This window comes from Phoca vitulina, unplaced genomic scaffold (assembly GCF_004348235.1).
Source record: "Phoca vitulina isolate PV1807 unplaced genomic scaffold, GSC_HSeal_1.0 scaffold5, whole genome shotgun sequence".
Lineage (NCBI taxonomy): Eukaryota > Metazoa > Chordata > Mammalia > Carnivora > Phocidae > Phoca > Phoca vitulina.
The window spans coordinates 68,028,357-68,047,227 of NW_022589708.1; the positions used below are offsets into that span (position 1 = coordinate 68,028,357).

General features: G+C 39.5%; 1 protein-coding gene across 3 annotated transcripts in view; it reads left to right on the forward strand.

The window, feature by feature from the left end:
• Positions 1-18,871, forward strand: part of STARD13 (StAR related lipid transfer domain containing 13) — a 226,214-nt gene that overhangs the window by 173,137 nt on the left and 34,206 nt on the right. For all 3 annotated transcript variants that reach the window (XM_032403211.1, XM_032403210.1, XM_032403212.1), the window contains exon 4: positions 16,694-16,757. In XM_032403211.1, coding sequence (XP_032259102.1) covers positions 16,694-16,757 — 64 coding nt within the window. The remainder of the gene's footprint in view (positions 1-16,693; positions 16,758-18,871) is intronic.

Below are 18,871 nucleotides of genomic sequence, written 5' to 3' on the forward strand. Positions count from 1 at the left end.
TATGCAGTTTCTTTCCCTCCATTACAAGTCCCACCAGGGCACTGATGTCCCATGTAGCAAACAGTGGAAAGAAAGCAGAAGGAAGACCTCCAGCCTGAGGGGAATGACCGCACTTATAAAACTTTGAGATCGATGAGTGGTTAATGGGACACTCACCCACTCACATGGTATATAATGATTGATGCCTGGAGAGCAGCAAGGGGTTGGGATTTTATTCCTTTTCTTGTGGGTACATTGCAGATGCAGTGATAGAGTTGGTCTCCTGTTTTATTTTGAAGCTTTGTGGGCTCCGCATTTCTCATGCATATTTGAAGTGCTGAGCTAATGCAGAATCATAAAGGGAACCATAGCCAGAGGGCAGATAGCTTCTGCCAGGTAGACAAATGAAGACAAGAGGGCTGAACGCCTTCTATAAATGTTACCCACGACAAGAATTTCATTCACCTTTGTTTTGTGGAAGTGTCTCACCTACGTAGACAGTTAGTGTCCTAGGTCCTAATTACATGTAGTGGGTTGCGGAGCAGCATTAACTTTTTTTTTTTTTAAGATTTTATTTATTTATTTGACAGAGAGAGACACAGCGAGAGAGGGAACGCAAGCAGGGGGAGTGGGAGAGGGAGAAGCAGGCTCCCCGCAGAGCAGGGAGCCCGATGCGGGGCTCGATCCCAGGACCCTGAGATCATGACCTGAGCCGACGGCAGACGCTTAACGACTGAGCCACCCAGGCGCCCCGCAGCGTTAACTTTTTGATTGGCTGGAAAAATGTAGCGTACTGAGGATGTTGATGACAAGGAAGACCCACGCCTGGTCTGGAATACGTAGAGGTGTACCCCCTGTTTTTAGATCTTGAACACTAGACAGGCTTGCTGTTTTTGCTGAAGGTGTGAACTTCCAGACTGGCAACCAGGTCTTACCATTGCTTCTGCAACTCTGACAGCGCCAGCACATGGTAGGTGCTCTGCAAACATTTGTAATTGCAAGTCAGAGTCGTGCAGTTGCTTATTTTAGCGACCTCAATTATAATTTTGTTTTGATGTTCTTTGACAGAATTCTTAATTGAAAAATATTTTCTCCTGTGAGTAATGAAAAGCTAATTGCAAATCTAAGTACCTAGATGAGCTAATTGAAACTGTTAACTGTATCAGAACATAGGAATAGCCAAGGTGTCAAAATAGCTTGCAAAGTTTGTCACCTTTCAAGCAAATTGCAGCAAGTCAAAGCCCCTAAATGAGATTTTTTTAAGGATAGGTAATATGTTCTATTCGCATTTTGATTTGCGATATTCGCTCAGATTGATAGTATAGGGCCTTGATGTTCAAGGTGATCTGTGAATTTCTAATTTAATATTAGGCCAATAAACCATCCACATAACTTATGTTGTTAATAACTACTAGTTAATTGTATTGTGTTAAAAAGTAGGGCATTACCTTGTTCAGTACCATTTCAGGGAGATATGGAATTGATTAGGATTCTAGAGTGCATCTATCATTGCCCTTTGTATTTAAAAGGATAATTAATGACCATGGTTTTCATCTGGGTCAGGGGAGCTGGTGGAGGAGAGTGCTGACAAAAATGATATTTATGATTTACCTCTACACACAAACGCACATCTTTGAGTATGTTAAATAACAATAATAATAAATAATGGTAGTCTTTATGAATATTGATATATATTTTAGGTATTTTCTCTTTTAGAATATTTATCACATAAAATGTACAGTATTATATATTATGTTATGTCATAGAATGATATATGACAACTGGGCTAAAACCTTAGACACATCATTGAGGGAAAGGTATAGGGGGTTACATAATAATCATTGTCACTTCCAACTTTAAAATTCTGAGCTATAAAAAAAAGCAGTGATTTTATTTTTTAAAAAAACACAAAGTGCTTGTTATCTACTGAGTACCACTCTAAGGATTCTACAAATATTTAGTTATTTACTTCTCATAACAACCTTATAAAATAGGCTCTAACCTAATGTGATTCCCATTTTACAGACAAGGAAACTGAGGAACAGAGGTTTAAAATAATTGGCCCACTTACAGCTAGTGAATGGCGTTGCTAAGATTCAAAGTCAGACATGCTGCTTCTGGAGTTTCCATAGAAAGCTTAGGTCTTCTTGTGAAATGCAATTTGGAGTGCTTTCCATTTCTTTTTTTGAGGTTAATTTTTCCAAAGATGTCTCTGTTGCCCTGTGAATTCCTGCGTTTGACTTATAAATCCCAAGAATAGAAATTATGGTTGTATTTCTACCTTATTCTTCATGGAACTCCATATTTAAAAATAATAATAATTAAAGTAAGAGTTGAAAGCACATTGGTTCTTTTGTGAAGAGATTAGATCTGGTTTACTCTCAGGAGAGTAGCAGGCCCTTCTCATTTGCTCCTTCAGCTAGGTTCACCAAGGCTGTCTCTTCAGGCCTCTTTGCTACAGAGACCAATAAGCCAGAATCCTCACCCGAGGTCTCAGGCTAATGAAGTGGTCTCAACCTGGAAGGGGAGGAGCCTTTTGTTCCCCTCTCAACATCCGGGGACATATTTTTGCTCATCACAACTGGGCCATGCTACCAGCATCTAGTGGATGGAGGTCAGGGATGCCGCCAAGCCTCCTACAATATGCAGGGTAGCCCCCACAGCCAAGAATTGTCTGGCCTCAAATGCCAGTTGTGCCAGGGTTGAGAAATGAGTAAATTATGATTTACTTGAACAAATGATATGATCACTAGAAGTACAGATGCAGGGGAAGGGGTTTCAGAGAGGGCTTCTTGGAAAAATGACCCTAAAAGGCCAGTAGGGATTACCCAGACAAGAACACATGAAATTTTGATATGTCTCTTTTGAACTTTTAGCTTTTTTTTTTTTAAACTAAGTTAATGTGCAGGAAAGACATCTTTATCCTTACCCCCACCTCTACTATGAACCCAGGATATAGACAGGTACAGACATGGCAGAGTCAGAGATAGGGGATTTTACACACACACACACACACACACGAAAAAATATATATGGTCCTTGTATTTTAAAATGGCCTTTTATGTAACCTTTCCCAACCAGCTACTCAAAATGACTTCTATATGTATAAACTTTCAGGAAGAATACACAAGAAACTACAAAATAGGACAGCAATTTGAGGGGAGAGTTTATATTTTTAATTACTGCATTATTAAAAACACTAATGTTTTTAAAAGTGCCTTCCTTTGCCAGATAAATAATAGATGACAATGGCTAACATTTAGTGAGTGCTTACTACCATTGCTTAGTAGCATACTAAGCTCTTTACATTGGTCTCATTTCATCTTCACAAGGCCCTAAGAATAAGAGGTGTTACTAGTATTGTTGTAGTTCAGAAGTAAGGGTGACCAGACTCCCCTTGGTTTGAGCAGCTGGGGGTGGTGATGCCCCTTTCTGAGGCAGGGGGCAGCTATGGAGTCTGGCCTGGGTCTGAGCAGGGGAAGGTGTGTTGAGCTGAGGTGCCTGGAGGACTGGGACCCGGAGGAGATGTCCAATATGAGGTGGGTGTGCAGGTCTGGCCAGGGACCTCAGCTGGAGACAGAGATACAGAGTCATCCACACATACGGGTAGGAAGGTCCTGAGAGGGTGTGAGGTCACCCAGGGACAGCAGGGAGAGCAGAAGAGGACCACGACTGGACAGTAAGAGTCCATATCCAGGAGGCAGGCAGGGAAGGAGCCCAGAGACAACCCCAGGGCCCGGAGTGAGCACTCCAACCTTCCAGTTACCCCGGCCTGTTTGTGTTCTGCTTTTCACCTTTGAACCTCTCAGAGAAATCGCTGGTTGTGACCCTTGCTTCAACTTGGACCAGTTCTCACTAGAGAAATTATCTGGATTAGAGGCAGTCGTTGTAAACACTTAAAGGCTAAGGACACCCCATCTGGTTTTTCCAGTGCAGGTGTATGTGAATTTAAAATGTGTCTGAAATCCTGCAAACTAAGGAAGTCCAAGAAAACCTGCACTTTTTTTTTTTAAGTTCTTTACTCTTGGGCCACTGTGGCCATTGAAGCTTATTGATTTTTCAGTGGGTCTCACACTCTTCCTTGAAACCTTGATCAATAGAACCTATAGCTTATTTAAAATTATTTTTCTGGGGATGTAGTGTGCAACCTGGTGACCAGAATCAACGATACTGTATTGTATATTTGAAAGTTACTAAGAGACTAAATCCTAAAACGTTCTCATTATGAGATAAACAAAGTAATTATGTGTGGCTGTGGATGTTGACTAGACTTATCCTGGTGATCATTTTGCAATATACACAGACATCAAATCATTAGGTCACACACCTAAAACGAACACAATGTTACATGTCAGTTATATCTCAATTAAAAAAATATATTTTACAAATCCCACCGTTCCACACACATGTACACATACTTCATTTTCTTCCTGTAGCTAGATCTCTGTCTGTGCTTAACTGTTTTCCTCCCACACGCCAGCTAATATCCAGGCACAGTTGCCCATGCGTTTCTGGTCTGGAAGAGAGGTCAGCCTTTCCGCAGTAGCGTGACCTCTTGATCGGAGAACAGCTAGAGTGAAAAGCTCAGCAGAGCGGAGGCACAGCCTTCACGGACTCAGTAGTGGCTCAGGGACAGCCACTTGTGGGCTTCTGACTACACTCTTTTCTCCCCCCAGACACCATAAACCCTCCCACTGGATGGCCTGTGATTTCTGAAAGGCCCCGCCCTTGCCGGGTTACATACCAGAGTTGTCGGACCCGCATAGCTCTCCATCCAGCTCTGCAGTCTGTTTTGTAAACTCCCCGGGCAGCAGGGAGACCTTTCCCAGGCCCTGCGCCCCTGTCTGCAGAGGAGAAGCTCCGCTCCCCTTGCCTTTGATCCCTGGGTCAGGAGGAGTCTCCCGAGTCTCCGGTGACTTTGTTTCTGAAGGCCTTTGAGCGCCATGCCCAGAACACTCCTTAGCAGACAGGGCCAGATACCATTAGCCCCTGATACTTCAGTGGAGGGTGAGAAGTTCAGGCTGCAGGCTTTAATCAGAATCGCATGTTGGAGATGAATGTGTACCTTTGCTTGTTACTCTTCTTGTGGCTTTGGCAGGAATATTAGAAATATCACAGGAACCTGGCCGTTAAATCAGCACGGGAGACCTCAGGACCAGTCTAAGTCTGGTAGTTGAACTGTAAAATCAGAATCTAAAATGTGAGGACGGGAAGGGTTTTGTTGCTTTGTCCACAGGCAGAGGGCCTTCTGTGTCTCCCAGACAGGCCTCTGTTACAGTAGAAGTGGAAGAGTCCCCTCAGACACACCCAGACCACCGTCCTGTCACCCTCAGATCCTCCTGGCGCATGTTCTGCTCACAGATCCCCAGCCCTCCCAGCAAGCACGCTGCTGTGCCTTTTCCTGCTTCTTCGGCGTGGCCCCTGGGTCCTGTCCTTCTGCGCGCTCTCTCTCTCGGTCTTCCTCCTGTGCGCTCAGAGCAGTCTATGCACCCCTCGATTTGATGCCGATCACCGCCCCATTCTGGTTCTGGTTAGCTGGGGATTGATGCATTCTACCAGCTTCTAGATGCTCCATAGTAAGGATTGAATTTTATTCAGTGGTGTAGCGTGGGTGCTTTGTGGCCTTGTGCTGAGCAGGAATTCAGTAAATGTGTGTTAATTTGAACTGGAACCTGGAAGAAAAGAACCTGTCTGTCCACAAATTATTTTATTGCTTCTACATGTAAAGAAAATATTCTGTGATGATAGATTATTCCTTTTCTCCACAAAATACCCCACATCTCTCTTTCTTAGCTAGACTTCTTAAAAGAACAGTCTATGTCCATGGCCTAACTTTATCAGGGTCCGCTGGCCCCTCAGCTCTCTTCCCTCAGGCTTCTCTAAAACTGCCCTGGCTAACTGCTAAATCTAAAAGGCACATTTTAAGTTGTATATTATATCACTTACTTTTCCATAAATATTTGGCACAGTTAACCATTACTCCCTCCTTTCCATAATGTTCATTCTATGGCTTCTTGGATTCAGCCTTCAGCTAGTTCTGTTGACCTCTTACCTTCTCCGAGCTTGGCTTCTCCTCATTGGCCCATGCCTTACACACTGGAGTTTCCAGGGTTTGAATTCTCTCTGGACGGTTGGCTCAATTACTGTATATCTTCTGTGTATATCGTCTCTCTGCCCACCATTCCCAAGTGGGTCTGGATGTCATAAAGGCCCTAAAATTTAACACCAGCTCTCTACCAACTTCCCTAAGTGACTGTTTTCTGTATTCGGTGGCACAATGACAAAGCCTGAAATCTGGGAGTTGTCCTCTCTTCCCCATCCTCCGCAGCTTCCACATCGAAGACCAAAATCTTCATCTGCTCTGACTCCCTTCTTCTCATTGCCATCTCTCACCCACACTATCGTAAACGTGTCCTAATTGTTCTTCAGCTCATTCTCCATCTCCCGCCACCACTTATGTTTGTAACGTGCGATGTAATTATGTTACTCTTCTGTCAAAGATCCTTCAGGAGCTCCCCCTCGCCGAGATTGCTCTTGATGTATTCATTTTGGTCCTTTGTGATCTAGCCCCTGCCTTTCTCTGCAGACATTCCCACTCACATACTTGCAATTCCTAGACTAAAGCATGCTATTTAATGTCTGTCTGCTTTGCCTGTAATTCTTTTAGCCTAGGCAGCAAATTTCTCTTAGTCCTTCACAGGCTTGCTCAAATATTCTCTCCTCTGGGAGGTTTTGTCCTTATGCACTCAGGAAGTGAGTTGCTTCTTCTCCTATTTGTCATATTTATATCACACACAGGACTGTGAGGTCTGCAAGGGCAGGGACCACAGCCTGGTCACCTCTGTGTGCCCAGCACCTCCCCTTGTTCCTGTTACATAGTACACCATTGGATGAACGAGTTTTGACTTCTTTTTTTTCTTATTAACTTTACCATCAGAACCTCAGGTTTCACTCTTAAAATGAGATTTCTATTTCCCCTTCCTAATGGATTAGCACTTCTTAAGGATTCTGAAGACAACAGTAGAAATTAACAGGTTCTGGCAGCGATATCGTTGTGACATTTCTTCTAAAAAGTTCAAACTGCTTTGCTTATCTTAACACAGAAATCCAGTTTGCTCAAAGCGCAGAGTGGACAGGCTTCATCATGTGTACTGGGTTTTCTCTTTCCATGGAGAAAAAGGACAGGGGAAGGAAACTGCCGTTTTTGAATAGCCTGTGTTAGCAACAGGGCTATGCTCTCATTTTCCAGGCCCCACTACAATTCTTCTTGGGTAGGCAGGAGCAGAGAAATTACTGGCAGGAAGAAGTCCTAGCTCCACTGCTACTAATGTGTGGCTCCCTCTAACAGGTGGTTCTCTCAGATACTTATTCTCTTCATCCGAAAATTCTCTTCATCAGACCAAATTGTCCCTAGAGTCTGCCAAGCTCTAAAGTTTCTTTAGCAAACATTTACTGAGAGGATTCGCTCTAGCCAGGGCCTGTGCTAGGCATTAGGGATGCAAATAAGATGCAGTCCTTAGCCTGTCATATTCAGTGGGGGAGAATAATTCTGTTATTCTGACTGTACAAAGTCTATTACGACCCACTTAAAATCCATCACTGATTGGACCTATATAAAAAAGTATGTTCGGTTAAGAAAGAAAAACCTACTGAAACTACCATGTATGAAATTTCCTGTTAGGCCTAAGGTGGATTAGAAGAATAAATTATAGTTTCTGCCTCAAAAGAGGCTCTAATCCAATGGAAGACACACTGTTCATGCAGCAAATAAAATAAATTTTATAATCAAAATTATTATTCATGCAGGACTAGTTTTTCAGGAAACCAGTGCTAGACCAACTCAGATTATCTGAAGGGTTTTCTATTATTTAACAATAAGTTAGAGGTAAACAAATACTGATGCTGAATACTTGTCCTGAATGCAGACTGGCTTTATTCATAGCAGAATTTCACAGGGGTTTTGATAAAGTGCTCTGAATACTTCTGTTATTTGACATGTTCTTTTACCTGAAGCAGCCAGTCCTTAAAAAGGCATTTACATCTCTCCGGGATGTGTGTTTCATCTGTTTTGTATTCTTGCAGAGTTTAGGCATTGTTTATTTTACCTTGTGCAAGATAAATCACAGGCTGATGCTACACCATGCTGAAACTGTCTGCCTAGTTTCAGGCCACCATAAAGAGTATCTTCTCTCTTTGTGTCTTTTTTTTTTTTTTCATCTTAGCAAATCAGCTATTTTTTTTCCAGCGTTATTGAGGCATATTTGACAAATAAAATTGTAAGATATTTAAAGTGTACAACATGTTGATCTGATACACATATACATTTTGAAAGGAGGAGTTGAATGGTTGTGTGTATGATATTTGAAATTGTACCCAGAATTTATACGATGTCTTCGATGATGATAGTTTTGTAGATAGGATTGAGAAACTAATGGACAAGTGGATGGAGAGCAAAAGAAATGGGATCACTTTACATCAGTAATTTCAAAGTTGGATAAATAAAATGATTTTTAAGTGAATAAAACAAAACGATGTCTTTTAAAAATAAACTTTTTAAAGAGCCATTTTAGTTCACAGAAAAATAGAGCACAAAGTACAGAGAGTTCCTCTCTACCCCTGTACCTACGCATACACAGCCTCCTCCGCTAGCAGCATCCCACACAGAGTGGGACATTGCAGTTGATGACCTTACAGCGACACCTCATCATCACCCAAAGTCCATAATTTGTGTTAGGTTTTACTCTCCGTCTTACACATTCTCTGGGTTTGATAAATGTATAATGATTTGTATTCACCATTATAGTACCATACAAAATAGATGCACAGCCTGAAAATCCTTTATGCCCTGACTATTCAGCCCTCCCTCCCTCCTAATTCCTGACAACCACTGATCTTTTTAATGTCTCCATAGTTTTGCCTTTTCCAGATTGTCTTATAGTTGGAATCACACAGTATGTAGCCTTCTCAGATTGGCTTCTTTCATTAGTAACCTGTCTTTTCGTGGCTTGATGGCTCAATTCTTTTTAGCGCTGGGTAATATTCCATTGTCTGAATGTACTACAGGTAATTTATCCATTCATCTACTAAAGGACATCTGGTTGTTTCCAAGTTTTTGCAGTTATGAATAAAACTGCTAGAAACATTCCTGTGCAGGTTTTTATGTGTACATAAGTTTTCAACTCATTTGGATAAATATCAAGGAGTGTGATTGCTCAATCCTATGATAAGAGTATGTTTGGCAGTAAGAAACTACCAAACTATCTTCCAAAGTGCTGTACCATTTTGCATTCCCAACAGCAGTGAAGTAGCATTCCTGTTGTTCACATTCTTGTTAGCATTTGATGTGGTCAGTGTTTGAGAATTTTGTCATTCTAATAGGTGTACCATGTTTATCTCATGGCTATTTTAATGTGCAATTCTATAATGACGTATGATGGTAAGCATCCTTTTATATGCTTATTTGGCGTCTGTGTATCTTTGGTGAAGTGTCTGTTCAGACTGCCTATTTTTTAAATGGATTGTTTTCTTATTGAGTTTTAAGAGTTCTTTGTATATATTAAATAATAGTCCTTTTTCAGATATGTTTTTGCAAATATTTTCCCCAAGTCTATAGCTTTTCTTCTCACACATTTGACATTGTCTCTCATAGAGCAGAAGTTTTTAATTTTAATGAAGTTCAGTTTATCAGTTATTTATTTTATAGATCATACCTTTGGTGTTGTATCTAAAAAGTGACCACCAAACCTACGGTCATTTAGATTTCCTTCTATGTTGTCTTCTAGGAGTTTTATAATTTTGTGTTTACATGTAGGTCTGTGATTCATTTTCAGTTAATTTTTGTGAAGGGTATAAAGTCTATGTCTAGATGGATTTTTTTTTTTTTTTTTTTTTGGTGTGTAGATGTTCAGTTGTTTCAATACAATTTGTTGAAAGACTATCAGTTCTCTTTTGTATTACCTTTGTTCCTTCGTCACAGATCAGTTGCCCACCCTTGTTTGGGCCTATTTCTGGGCTCTTTATTTTATTTTATTGATATACTTGTGTATTCTTTTACCAATATCATACTGTCTGGATTACTTCAGCTTTATAGTAAGTCTTGAAGTTGGGTAGTATCAATCCTCCAACTTTCTTTTTCTGCTTCAATATTACGTTGGCTTTTCTGGATCTTTTGCCTCTCCATCTAAACTTTAGAGTCGGTTTGTTGTCTTGTAATTTTTCACTTAATATCAGACATTTTTAACATTATAATGTAGCAACTCTCAAAATCAAACCCCCCTCTCCCCAAGGTTTGTTGTTGTTGCTGTTATTTAGTAACTTTCCTCAACTAATTCTCTAAAATCTGAATCCTTTGCAATATATTACCACTGAAGTCTCTACTTGGTTAGAGTAGAGGGTCAGCAAATGATTAGACAGAGATTTCCTTAAGTGCCTTGAACCAGTATGTCTCCCAGCTTTGCCAAGGGCTCCTTGTGCATATTTGGCTATGGTTTCAATGCTCTAGCAGGAAGTTGATAACTCTGCCTTAGCCTTTATTTCCTACTTGTGCAGATCACCAGTGCCAGACAGAGGTGAGAAATTAGGACCTTCTCATGCCTTTTCCAGGTATGCACACAGTTCTGCATATGTGCTTGGCCTTCTAGATTCCTAAGAATATGTTAGAACTTTTCTAAGTCCCCTATTGACATCTCATTCCTACAGCTATTCTTTTTATTTCTTTTGGTTCATATCTTTGCCCAAATGTTATCACCATTTCAGGCAGATGTGATGTTAAATAATTGCCACTGATTGTTTTTGACAAACACCCTAGGAAAAAAAAACTGTTCTCAGTGATGAGCTCAGAGTCAGGTTAAATGAAGATAAGTCCTATGAATGGGGGCATTCAGGGAATTGCCAGACAGCTCAGATAATGACAGTTCTTTAATAATGGAGCTTTTGGGGAGCCAAACCCATTCTGCCCTCTCCAGTGGCTTCTAGGCTGTCAGTTTTCACAGCTACTCTGATTGTGATGCTGTTGTTTTTCAATGCTTCTGAAGAACTGAGAAAAGAAACATGAGAATAGGACAAGTTCAGATGCCTCAGGTCTCACTGTTCTTACATAGATTCAGCCATTTTTCTTAAATAGACAGTACTTGGATTGTCTCAAGCCTTCATTAATTTCCAGAGTTCTTCAAAAGTTGATTTTGACAATTATTGCCAATATTCTTCTTGCTTTTATAGAGGCCCAGAGAGTTAGAGATTTTTATTCCACCATTCCCACTGATGTTACTCACAGTACTTTTTATTCAGCTTTATTGAAGTATAATATACATTCAATAAAAATCACCAACTTAAAATATACAACTTGATGAATTTTGTCAAATATATAGTTATGTAACTATCACCACAATCATGATATAGAACATTTCCATTATCTCAAAAAGTTCTATATTGCTGGCATTTGGCAACCACTGAACTGTTTTCTGTCACTACAGGTCTACCTTCTCTAAAATTTTGTATAAATGCAATTATGGGGTATATGCTCTTTGTGTCTGTGTTCTTTCACTTAACATAATGCCTCTGAGACTCATCCATTTTGTTGCATGTATCAGTAATCAGTGCCTTTATATTGTTGAATATTTCATTATATGTATATACCACAATTTTTATTTCCATTTGCTAGTTAAGGGACCTTTGGGTTATTTCTACTTTTTGGTTATTTTCTGAACAAATCTGCTATGAACATTCAAGTACAGGTCTTTGTATGGATGTGTGATTTATTTTATCTTGGATATAAATAACTAAGAGTAGAATTGCTAGGTCCAATGCTAAGAATAATTTATAAGAAATTTCCAAATTATTTTTCAAAGAGGCTGTATCCTTTGGAAGTTTCAGTGGTTCTATGTCTTTGCTAAAACTTAGTATTGTCAGTGTTTTTAATTTAGGCATTCCAGTGTATGTAGTGGTGTCTTATTATTTTAATTTGCATTTCTTCCATGATTACTGATGTTAAGCATCTTTTCATGTGCTTATTAGCCATTTGAATATCTTCTTTTAGAAGTGTATGTTCAAATATTTTGCACATTTTTAAAATCAGATTTTTTGACTTATTATGGAATTTATTATGGAGTTCTTTATTCTGGATACAAGTCCTTTATGAGATGCAGGTTTTGCAAATATTTTCTCCAAGTAGAGGAGCAATTCTTAAGGTGCCAGCAAATATCTGAGTTTAGGGGAGATAAAAGGACCTAAAGCTACATAGTCAAATTTAGTTTGAGTCTCTAGCTTTAAAAAAATGATAAATGAACTTCCTATTTGTGTCAGAAAGTATAAAGCATATTCAGGTATGTGGTATATAAAGGATGAACCCTTTGATGGCTTTTGTATATGTAGTAGATCAAAAACTTTTGCATAGAATAAAAAGGTTTGTTTGTGCTTCCAAAGTATAATAGAAGAACAAGTTTATTAGCAAAGTAAATTTTATAAATAATGGGTAATCCTTACCTAAACAAACCTGTTACAAAGCTGCCAAATGAGCTACTTGGACTTATTTAAGCTCTTACATATCATACATTTATTTAAGCTCTTATATATCTCATTATATATCCAAGTGAGAATATATATATAAAATTTACCTCACATACCACTCTTAGCTCTTAGGCAGTGATGTTAACACATGTGGAACTGGCCAAAAAGATAGGCTGTCAGTTATAAGAGCAAAGGCCAAGCCCATGCTAAAGATAGCTTCAGACTAAATGATCAGTTTCTAATCTGGGGTTGCTTATTATATTTGACACTAATGAATGTGTAGTCAGTGGGTAAACTGGAGATGGCTGAAAATGAGGGGAGTCATCAAATATTTTTAAATAAATGAGTGACATGAGAAAAAGTTGAGAAATAGAACTGCTTTCAATGTGAAGCATTTGAAGTGGTAGTGAAACCAGTTAAGAGGCTATTATTGCCTGACTTTAGGTAAAAGATGAGAAAGCACCAAAGGAGGGCCAAAGGAGAGGCAAGACTTCAAAAATGTCAAGGAAGTATAATTGACAGGACTTGGTGATCAAATGAATACAGATCTTAAAGAAGAGTGTCAGGATGACTTCATTTTCCAGTTTGGGTGGCCTACTTGCTCTTAATCAAGATAAGACATTAAATAGCAGAAACAGGTTTTAAGGAGAATATGATGAGCTCAGTTCTGAAAGTTGAGTTTGAAGGGCCAGCAGGACCCCACAAATGGGTGAGACTAGTAAGTAGTTAGAAATGTAACTCTGGGACTCAAGTGAGGTGTCTGGGCTAGAGAAAGAGGATTGGGCGTCATCATAGTCTAATTTATTTAAGCTGGGATAAGATATTTCAGTATACTCATGCAGAGTAAAAAGCAAAGACTACAGTCTAAATTCTAAAAAATATAAATAGTTAAGGGGCAAGTACTGCTTGGTAAGAGGAAGGAGACAGTGTTAAGAGAGATGAGGGAATTCATGATCTTGAATGCCAAAGAGAAGAGTTTCAAGGAATGGAAAGTGGCAATTAGTGTCCACTGCTACAAATAGGCCTTTGCTAAAAAGAAGATATGAAATTTGATGAACAAAAAGTCATTGGTCAAAACTGGAAACAGCCTAAATGTCCATCAGCAAAAGAGTATGCAAAGCCAGTTGTATATCTTCATACCGTGGAAAACTGCTCAGCAATTATAGGGAATGATTACTGCTATACTCAACAAAATGGATCAATCTCAAAAACACTGTGTTGACTTAGAAAAAGCCAGACACACGAAAATGCATACCACGTGATTCCATTTTTATGATAATCAAGAATTGGCAAGATCATTCTATGGGTGGGCGACAGAAATCAGAAAGAGGATGTCCCTGGGGGTGATGGGAGGGGATGTGGTGGTGAGGAGAACTGATGGTAAAGGAGCACAAGAGAACTTTCTTATGGGAAAAAAATGTTCTTTACTTTGTTTGAGGGTAGTTAAAATTGCCAAAACTCATTGAGCTGAAAATTTAAAGCTGATGCATAGCCAGAATACAAAAAAAAAAAAAAAAAAAAGTCATCAGTCAAAGGTGGGAATTGAACATCTGAATTTTCTTGCTTTCTAAATTCCCACTGATTTAGAGAGACATGCCTTTACAAAAGCAAAGGAGAAAGACACCACAACTACAAAATTTTCAAAGCAGAAAAACAGAAATAATGTAGTAGAGAACTTGGCAAGCCCAAGAAATAAAAGCTAAGTGGTCAGTGAAGTAAGTTATAAACTAACTCAGTCTGTTCCATAATAATCCTAAAAAGCTCCAAAATGGGGAATGACGTTTAAGGTAGGTTTAAAAAGAAGAGGGTTGTTTGAAATTCTATTTTGAAGTAGCTAGAGCCCTTAATTTACTCCCCCCAATTTATATCGAGGAGACTTTTCTTGCCCACCATCAGCACAAGATAAGAAGTTTCTTTCCTGGAGAGGCTAAAACAGAAGTGCCCTAGGCTGGGGGACACCAGGCATAGTTGAAGGTGGGACACTCAATTAAAAATGGGGGCTTCATTGACAGTCTACTTACGTTCCAAATATTGAGTTTCTCTGGCCTCTTTCATAACTCAGCTCCAGAATATTAGAAAACATACTCCAAGAGAATCTGAGAATCTGAGTGCTGAGAAATCTGAGCAGCACATGATAATAAAATAAAGTAAAATAAAATAAAATAGAATAAAATAACAACAAGGGCAGCAAACCCCAGCTAGAACAGGTCAGAAGGCTCTGAGAGAGACATCACCAAGAAATTAGATTAATAGATATTAATAGATTAATGACTTAGGGAGTTAGATAGCTGAGAAAGTGTTTGAGTTTGAATTTAAGAATAAATACATTGAAAACTAAGGAAACAAACAGGATGCGTATTAACTCCTGGGATAATGAAAAGTTGAGAATAGAAGACAAAGGAGTCAGAGTATGATATATATGTAAACAGTGTTTACATGGTCAATAATAAATATAATAAACAGTGAATCTTGATTTATCAAAAAATTATGAAATTATGACATAACTATAATTATAAAATAAAGGGTATGAATGTGGGGAAGGTGAGGGATGGGAATAAGTAGTAAAAAATAAAAATATCTTCATCATTCATAGAACAAAGTCAATAAATAATGATTTGAACTGAAAAATCAAGAACTAACAGCATAAACAATGTTGTCAAAGGTAAACACCAAAAAAAGAAACAGGTGAAAGAGTTGCCTCCAAAGAGAGGTAAACGGAAAAGGACAGGAGGGGTAATGTTTGACTCTTTAAACCATATGCATTCAATATGTATAATGTTTAAAAAGTAATCAGATAAAACAGTAAAGGTATTTGCAAAGAGCATGCCATGAAATTGGATTGTAATGGATTGAAGAGTGAATGAATGAAAATTGAGACTGTTCTCAGCAGATTGAGTAGTATAAGGAAGGAAATGTTGGGGTAGGTACATGGTTGCTTGATGAAAAACTTAGGGTTGAAGGGAAAATTAATAGTTTGTGTGATAATGGTTATTTAGGTAGCTAATTAATTGGTTAGTCAATTTGTTCAAGACAGGGATACGCTTAAAGAGAAGAACGCAGTTGAGAGAATCTGCTGAGATAAGGGAATGAATGAGGTATCATGGTCCCAGATGAAGCGGTGGATGCTGAAATCAAAAACAAGGTTAAATAAAGGGTTAGCTTTGAAAAAGAAGAGAAACATCCGTTTTGTGTGTGTGATGAAAGAAAGGATTATTACAAGAATTCATGTCCAATAGCTTATACTCAGCTATACTTTCTCATCGGCAGCAGCAGCTCAGTCCTCTGTTGTGGAACTGGGATATTTTTCACAATCTGAGAGTGGGAGCCAACCAGAGAAAAAAATGAAAGGAATGCTGGGTAGCAAATTTGGGAGCCCAGCTGAGGCTGAAAATCAAAATGTATTTATTCGTCAACACGGGCTGCCTTAACAAAATACCACGGACTGGGTGTCTTAAACAACAGACATTTATTTTCTCACAGTTCTGGAGGCTGGAAAGTCCAAGATTAAGGTGCCAGCAGGGCTTGGTTCCTGGTAAGCACTCTCTTTCTGACTAGCAGACAGCCACCTTCTCACTGCGTTCTCACTTGGCAGACAGAGAGAGCGAGCCCTCTGGTGTCTCCCCTTAGAAGGAACCAATTCTGTTGGATCAGGGCTCTTTCCTATGACCCCATTTAACCTCAATTACTTCTTAGTCCACATACAGTCACATGGGGTTAGGGTTGCAACATACAAGTTTTGGTGGGGACACAATTTAGTCTATAGCACGTATAATTCAGCACTGAGTTATTTTTCCATTTATACCCAACAGACCAAGAGCAGGGGAGAAGACAGATGGTTGAGTTGACCCGAATTTAGGGACCAACCTGGTTGAGGTGGCAAATGAATGGAGGGGCTGATGAGAGCAGGGCTAAAATGACTGCTCATGGGTTCCAACAATGGTGGAAAGGGAAGCCAGGAAAAGATTGGGTTTAGATTAGGGAATGAGCAGGGATTGGTAGGCTCCACGGCAGAGTCCTCTCAAGTCTGAGGGCTGGAGAACCAATGGGAGCGCTTCTATAGTGCATCTTGAGGAGGTGCAGTACTTTCTTGGGATATAACTTCTTGTTTCTGCACTTTCAACTTCGTTAGCAATAAATGAGAATTATCAAACTGAAAAGAAAATTTAGGTTTATTAGTGGTAGCAATCATCACCTTTTTCTTTCTTTTTAGACGACTAAATACATTGAACAAGTGTGCCTCAATGAAACTTGATGTGAACTTCCAAAGGAAAAAGGTAGGTGTCTCCACCTTGCTAAGATCATGGCTGTATTAACAAAAGAAGCTTGCGTTCATAGATTAAAGACAACGTGAACCCAAGTGAAATTCTGAAATGCCTGATCATCTATGTTTGTTCTCCAAATATCTCTTCTTATCATAACCATCATAAATATGTCCATTGGAAACCCAGGCCAAGGTCCATTCATTTCACCATTTCATTTTGCTGTAGTTTTGACCAGAGTGTTTGCATAAAGATATAACATGTCTTCTTTATGGTCATCTTTTAGAAGTTTCTTTAGTTGTAAATATCCACTCCATATCAGACTCACAGCAATTCGTAGATTAAGAGGATGCAGAGACAAACCCCTGGGTCCATGCCAAATGTCTTCTGCTTTGTCCTTTTCAATGGCATTTCATTTCCAAGTACGCTTGAAGATGTGCTTATCCTCGGGCAGGATCATTTCATAATGGGTTTGAGGGGGTGACAGGGAGTGTAGCAACAAGATGCTGAGCCTGCCTCCTCCTCACCCTTCCTGCCCACGTGCACTTTTCTCTAGTCACAAGGAATTTCATTCCATTTTAAGAGTCACTATGCTCCCTCCCTGTTCCAGGACTCGCATGTGCTATTCTGTCTGTATGAATGAGACTGGAGAGTTCGGTTCTGAAGTAAAGCTGAACTTTATTGAGCTCTTACTGTCTTCTAGGAGCTACGTTATGTACTGACCATGCGTGATCTCATTCAATCCACTGAGGTAGGGATTCTCTGTTTCCTAGAGAAGGGAAGTAAAACTTGAGCATGTTGTCATTTGTTCATGATCTTTGAGCTAGTGGCTGAGCCGGGTTTCAAACTCAGGCATGCCTAACTCCAAAACCCAGGCTCCTCATAGCCACCACCGTGCTGAAAGACCTCTCTCTCTCACTGAATTGATCCTTTTAGGAAATTCAGAATTAAGATCATTAACTACTTTTTTCATTTCACCTCTCCAGTATGTAACAAGTCAAGCCTCAGTATATTTTGAAGAAGCAGAGAAAACATCTTTGAGTCAAAAGAAAGTGCTCTTTATCCTGGTCTACACAGAGAAATCATTAAATCCAATGGATTTTAAGTCACTCCTGAGTAACCTAATCTTTAAAAATAACCTTAACTTGAATTTCTGTACTAAAATAGCACCCAAAGGGGGTGGAGGGAGCAAATGAATTTTGGTTGACCTCACCTTAAAAACAATTTGGGGTTTGAGTTAGAAACCAAAAGATTTAAGCTAATGAGGCAAAACAGCGAAAAACAATATCCCGAGAAATATTAAAATATGAGCAATTTGTCTAGGCCGAAGACAAATTAAAAATGTGGGAATAAACGTCCCAGCAGCTGCCTGGCTGAATAGACCCCTTGAGAAGCATACATACTATTTGAAGCATGAGGGTCAGATGTTGTTTTGGTTGTAACACATGGTTCTTATTAAAACTAACACAGCCACGCCTGTGAGTCTAGAGCGTGGCTGGTCTGCACGGCTTCCTATACAGATCTGTGGCTGCAGTGTATTACAGAAGACAAAAGCTAATGACATGATTTGTCTTCAACCAAGCGGAGTGATTGGATTCTCACCCTATCACCAGCTTTTCAGAAACCCATATGTGAGATGGGCCCAAATGCCATTTGTGGGGCTCCTTATGGGTTACCTTCACAAAAGCTCCTCTGTGAATTGGTCACTGCAGTCTTTCTGACATTCTTAATTTATTCCTGATGTTGGATGTAGTGGCACAGACAGCCCCTGCTTAGCTGGAGGCCTCAAAGTGCATGCACCCGAATAAAATACTGCTTTTCACGTTGTAAATTGAGAAGACATGGCCTGAATTTTCAAATAAATAATTTCAACATGTGGTCTCTACCGCCCTGTGGATCTCAGTAATGACCCGCATCTGGGGCTGTGGTCGAAGCAATTATGCAGGAGACCCTGTGTGGGGGCATGCATTCCTGTCATCCGTCCCTTTCACAAGTCATAGGCTCATCCTTTATTTTACTGCAAAAAAAAAAAAAAAAATTACAAAAAATAAATACAGACTGGGAATAGGCCAAGTGTTTCAAATATAGAAAGTGAAACTTGAGGAAAGCACCCTGTAACACTGCAATCA